The following is a 6,115-nucleotide window of genomic DNA, read 5'->3' as shown; positions in this document are numbered from 1 at the left end:
GCTCTGATACCATAACAGCTGGTATAAACCAGCAACAGAGAAAACAGAGAGAAAAATAGAAGAGGAAACAATGGAACTTTTTATTATTATGAATTGAATCAATACAATCAATTACATAATGAATGAAAGATCAGCAATATATAGCTGACAAGAATCGGTTACAAACTAACAACTCTAACAGAAAATAACCAACTTGACAGCTAATACTAACTAACCCCAACTAACTAATTCTTTGATAAGGATTCATTTTTCATTCCTCACTTGTCAGGTGTGTTGAGATAAATTCAAAGCAACAATAAAGTATATAAATTTTTTGTTTAATTTCCGTCAAACTTAAAGAGATAGAAATCAAATAGAAAGCTACTCATTAATAATAAGAATTGACCAGTTAAAAAATAATAAGAATTGAAAAGGTGACAGTATTCGATATCCAACTTCTTAAAACATCATTCTAGACTATCTCACAAGCATTAGACATATCTCTGCCTGATACCCACAAAATTCCTATCTAACCTATTTTTGTTTGCTAAAAACATTGCGGATTGAATTTTTATACAAAGTACCAAATTTAAGTTCATGAGGTTCTTGATCTCGATTTTGAAATAATAATAATAATAAAAGTTCCCCCCACCCCCTTATTATTTTTAAAGGGATATGTCGCACATATTTATTCCAAAAGGTGCAGTCTGTAAAGGCATGAAACGAATGCAAACGAACATTTTGGAAATGTAAAATCTGTCTACTTTGCAGCCACAGTTAACACAATCATATATCTATACAAGTACAGCATAACCAAGTAATCCAATCACATTGCTAAAAAAATCTATTCATCTAAGCAAGCAGACTTTAACGTGTATGAGAAAATTGGCTCTTTGAAGCGCAGAGTGGTGTTCATGTCAGTTTTATCTACATCATAACTACTTTCAGTTCAAGTCAGTTCATGCTTGGCCCAGCTTTAACCTTTGACTTCGAACACCCAACTGCTGCATGATCGATTGATCTTACACTGAGTTGCTGTGAAGAATAGGACCCACTTTTCCTCAACTTCCCAGGGAACTCTTTACTTGAATTACCCTTCAATGAAAGATTCTTTTTAATCCGATTCCTGTTGAGTAAAAGCATAGTGTTGCGTGTTGGCACATGCAATGCACCTTCCACACAATCTCCCACCTGCGCACAGCCCCAAGGTCTTGATGACCCATCCTCATTGTACGATCTAAGCCTTGGAGAACCAGCCCTTGATCTTGAACAGCTCCTCTTTTCAGGGCAATTTTCCTCTTCCAATTTCAGACACAAGGGGCAGGGAGGATCACTCTTACATGCCTTGGGTGTTGTTTGTTCCAAGCATTCCGCGTGAAAAACATGATAACAAGAAAGGACCCCAGTAACTGGCATGTCTCCACTTCTCACAATTCTACGAGAGCTCCATGGGGATCTTTGGGTAAGAAACTTTTCACACAGGCCACATCTAACACCATCAGACAAATTATAAGACCGATTGCTTATTTCAGATTCAAATGTTTCTGAAACATCTGCAAAATCAATGCTGCTGCTGGCACTGCTCCAGCTCTGGGCATCTCTTTGAGTGGTAGCATCAAACTCTGGCAATCCAGCAGCAGTGAAGTCAGAAAACTCTCCTTGTCTGGGGAAGGACAAGGGATGAATAGGTTTAGACATAAAAGATCGACGCCCTGAAAAGGTACGATGTGAGGATGAGCGTGACTTGTGTTCAGACTCGCTGCTGTCTGAACGGAACGAGGTGGAGCCCCCGCTATCTTGAATTTCTGAAGTTCCCTGCAAAATTATAACAGATTAAAAATATGTGCCAATGGAAGGATAAACAGTGGATTTGATCCAAGACAGTTTAATTATGATGAAGTACCTCCACTGAAGGTCTAAAGGATGGTGGACCCAAAGCCATACCTAGCAAATTCGAAAGACACTAAATGTTTTTAGTAAATAGTATAACAAAAATGACAATATATTTTATGTGGGGGAAAAACAAAGAAAAAAACAGGAACAACAATCAATAAGGTTTAAAATTTTATATTATCTCAGCAAAATAATGACTGATCTATAATTTTAGAAGGTATAATATTGAGAAATTGGAACAACATTTGTCTGGATTTTCTACATTTTCAAATCTAACTGCATAATCCAATCAGCCTCGGAAAAAAACTTAAGAATAGATTTATATCACCTATATGAAGGAATAAATAGCTAACTCATTATCAACAACACATCTTACTCATAGATAGATCATAGATCATGTAAGCTGTATAGTTGATGACTCGACGCGAAGGAAAATATTAAAACATTACATAGGTAGAAATTATAACTCCTGAAAGATGAAAATCGTATGAAGCATTTAAAATCCCTACAACAGACAACAGGTCAACATGGTAACATGTATACTTTCCCATAACGGCGTGTTCACTGGCAGCCTCTTGGGCTTTGGGATTGCATTCATACATTTAAAACAGTGTCGCAATCAATTGTGTCCAATATTTTTTATTTTTCAAATTATCACACAACGATTAAACTTACACAACACTTGCATCTGTGAAAGGATGCAGGCATATAGATTCACATGAACATGCACAGTATGTTTGACATATATATGATGAAAGACAGAATCTATAATCATAAACATTTGGGCTAAAAGGTGACTACTTGACTTCTAACAAAGAACATTCCAAGCTTATCTATTCCAAACCCAAGATCACAAAGTAACAAATCAGATAATGGCCTCAGAAAAATATGTACTCAGATTCATAATCATTAATCCTCAATTTGTAATATTAAAATAATACATTGCTAATTACCTCTCCTTGCAGCGGCAGATTCAAAATCATCCCCTCTGATTTCCTGTATTGCAGGAGGCGTCCATTGAGGACCCTGAGAAAGGTCTGATGAACTACTCAAAAACATTCCAGTACCATCAGATGCGTACTGGTGACTATAAAGTTGATTGCCTCTTAACCAGTTCCTACTTTCTTTACTGTTTGATGACGAAAAGGATCCATTCTGTTGATTTCCATCATGTGAACCATGTTGTAGTCCTTCAGAATGGAACTGGAAATCCCATCTTGATGGAGGTGGCGAGAAGCTTGTATTAGTTCGCCAATACGGCTCATGTGGACCCATCGACCAGTCCGTACTGGTATGAGATCCATGTGGCCTTGCAGCCACACAACAAAGCGACCCCGTTTTAGCTATGTTTTATAATACTCACCAATGTCTTTTCCGTCTGCTTTAGACCTCTACAAAGTCCACCAGAAAACAACCTCACTGCATTACTGAAGGCAGCAATACTCTACAGAAAAATTATTCTGGCTGCTTATGCTAATTGCATCTTGCTACGAAGCAAACTATACATAAAAAAATGCACCAAGACCCAAGCATGAAAAAAGAATTAGGAACTTGAGCTACTTCAAATTAGTTTACATATAAAAAGGGACATTCCAGTTTTTGAGTGCTTAACACTGACCCGTGATAATTAGCAAAAAAACAAAACATCAACTCATGTTATAAACTCTGCACAAGCTTCTGAAACAGAATCAACAGATTTGACATTCTTTCAAAGTTAAATACTGGCTCATAACAACCTACAAAGGAAAAAAAATAATAAGATATGGTATCAAACCCCAAATAAAATAAATAAATACAAACAACGAAATAATTAAATTTTACAACATCATATCCACAGGAAATTTTTTGTTATGGTCAGGAATCAAACAAACCACACAATTAACAATTATTGGTCTCCTCTGTTTATTACTGCTGGCCCCAAAGAGAAAGGGTTTTTCAGAAACAAAATTAAAAAAAATGTACTTGTCATATATTACAATGAACTAAAAGTTTAACATGTTATTCAAAATAACAAGCACTAGGCCACAATTTTTCTTTGTGAAAATAAATAAAGACTTAACAGGTGAAATAATAGTAAAGCCAATATTTAAGACCATTTTGACAAGCTATGACTTGTATAAAGTCCATCCGACTTTGTAAACTGCATTACTCACGAGTAAATAATCTCACTTTATGATATCTAAGTTAGTTTCTTTGAATAACTGACTGCAGTTTATAAGTGGGAAAACATACTCCAAGCTTTTCTTTTCTAAACTCAACTTCACATAGTGCAAGGGTTAAACATATCAATCTTAACACAAGCTCAAATACTATATTTTGTAAAACAGTATCCCTCCAAAAGCCCTAAAGTGTGATCAACAACAATCATCAAATTTCAAAATCCACAACTGTGATAAAGGAAAAAAAAAAAAAAAACTCTGTTTGTATCAATATATATCTGTCTGGGTAGCCAGAAGTAGCTCATACTATATTATTATGCAGCTTCTTTTATTTTTCTGCTTTTGTTTGTGGTGATATCTTAGAGGGTTATTCACTGCTCTGGTATATATCAACTATCCTATTGCAGAAATATAAAAATAATTTGTGATAGCTTTCAGTTTTGACTCTAAGAAAAGCATGTCTAGCTGCAGATAATAATATTTAAAAATATCACACTGATCGATTCATTTTTTAAAATAATAATAAAAGAAAAATTACACACATATATAACTCCAACATGGTGCTCTTCCGAGGTCTATGAAAAATTATCCAAAACCCCCCAAAATGACATTTGGCTTACACTGCCTAGTCCCTATGATAAGAGCAACAACCGAAAAAGTACAACCACGCTTGTAAACATTAAGGCATCTTAAATTTTCCCAACATATACATACTTTATAACCCTAATATATAATTTTATATCCCAAATGGTCTCAAATGGTAAGACTAAGACATGAACCTCACCTCACTTCAGCTACATCGTGGGTCGAAAATGCATTGAAACCATGAGCTTTTCCCAGGCACCAAAGGGCATCATGTTTCTTAGGATTAATCACAAATGCCTCATCAAGCTTTGTAATTGCATCTGAGCAATCAAACTTCATTTGTCAGATAATCAATGACCCAAATTTCTTAAAGAGCTAAAAAAATTCAAGGAAAAATAAGTAACCCCAATTTAGAGACGATGATCAAAAACTATAATTATAGTCATAGACAAGTATAGTAATATTTTCAATCCTCAAATGCTTAAAGGATTACACTAGAACAAGTTACAAAGTAGAAAAAAATGAAAGACTAAAAACCTTGAATCATTTTCTATGAGTCCGGGACATTCTGAAACTGAGGCAAGTCCAGTAGAGCTCCAGCCCAACTAGTCGAGTTCTGCATTCCAAAAATTAAAAAATTAAAAAATAAAAAAAGTGGGACATGTCATATGAACCCCTTGCCACTGAACCCAGAAAGAGAAACCCACAGCAACTTGAAGGTGCGCTCTTCCACGAACCGCTGTACCCAGAAAAAAAAAAGGAGAGAGAGAGAGAGAGAGAGACCGAGCGTGGCGTAGATCCGAGCCCAGCAGCCCAGCAGCCCAGCCCCGTTTGGCGTCGATCAGAGAGAAAGAGAGGCAGAGTAAGGTCGGGAGGGAAATTTCCAGAAGACAGAGAGAGAGTGTTGGGAAGAAGAGGGAGAGAGAAAGTGTTAGGGTTAGCTATGTTGGCTGGTATGGTAGAAAAGGCGGAAAGGGAAGGAAGGTAAGTGTGTAGGAGACAGAAGACTGCAAACAAATTAAAAAAAAAATTGGGTTTTTTTTTTTTTTGTTATTGGGCAATTTACACTAATATATACATTATATAATTTTATTACAATATACGTGCATAATAATTTAGGAGAAATTTAGGAGTATTCATAAAATGAGAAATTTAAGAGTATTCATAAAATAGCTGATTCAGTCCAATCCAATTTAATCCGCAAAATGTGGATATTCGCACTTTGATTTGATGGGATTGGAAAATTCAAAATTCGTATTTGTGCAGATTGAATATTGATTTATATGTAAAAGTAACTGATTCAATTAATCCATACGTATTTATAAAAAAAAAAATTAAATATACAATTAATTTTAATGTAAAGAAAATAGTAATTTAAATTTTTTATTTTTTTTGATAAATCAGTAAGTTGTATTGCATAAATTAGTAAGTTGTACATCCTAAAAACACCTCAAATAGAGGCCCTAAAAATCATCTCTATTTACAAATTGGATAAACCA

At 35.0% G+C, this 6,115-nt stretch overlaps 1 protein-coding gene across 8 annotated transcripts; it reads right to left on the bottom strand.

Moving 5' to 3' along the window:
* Nucleotides 1-718: 718 nt before the first annotated feature.
* Nucleotides 719-5,716, bottom strand: LOC115699185 (uncharacterized). 8 transcript variants are annotated; one of them, XM_030626461.2, is made up of 7 exons: nt 5,400-5,716; nt 5,154-5,232; nt 4,816-4,936; nt 3,491-3,608; nt 2,826-3,371; nt 1,883-1,923; nt 719-1,794 (listed from the first exon to the last, which is right to left on the bottom strand). In XM_030626461.2, exons 5-7 carry the CDS (start codon nt 3,145-3,147, stop codon nt 934-936), a joined length of 1,224 nt encoding a protein of 407 aa, XP_030482321.2. In that variant the 5' UTR covers nt 3,148-3,371; nt 3,491-3,608; nt 4,816-4,936; nt 5,154-5,232; nt 5,400-5,716; the 3' UTR covers nt 719-933. The 8 variants fall into 8 exon arrangements, with proteins under 8 accessions (XP_030482321.2, XP_030482317.2, XP_060964057.1 ...); XM_030626457.2 differs by having other exon boundaries at nt 5,324-5,608; XM_061108074.1 differs by having other exon boundaries at nt 2,826-3,608; nt 5,400-5,676.
* Nucleotides 5,717-6,115: the final 399 nt, after the last annotated feature.

This window comes from Cannabis sativa, unplaced genomic scaffold, assembly GCF_029168945.1.
Source record: "Cannabis sativa cultivar Pink pepper isolate KNU-18-1 unplaced genomic scaffold, ASM2916894v1 Contig4, whole genome shotgun sequence".
NCBI lineage: Eukaryota > Viridiplantae > Streptophyta > Magnoliopsida > Rosales > Cannabaceae > Cannabis > Cannabis sativa.
This window is presented reverse-complemented; position numbering and strand designations above follow the sequence as displayed.

Coding starts and splice junctions, on each gene's coding strand:
- LOC115699185 (XM_030626461.2), bottom strand. CDS start 3,147: ATGGGTCCACATGAGCCGTATTGGCGAACTAATACAAGCTTCTCGCCA. Junction 1,924..2,825: donor ATCTGCCGCTGCAAGGAGAG/GTAATTAGCAAT, acceptor CGAATTTGCTAG/GTATGGCTTTGGGTCCACCA. Junction 1,795..1,882: donor CCTTTAGACCTTCAGTGGAG/GTACTTCATCAT, acceptor ATAATTTTGCAG/GGAACTTCAGAAATTCAAGA.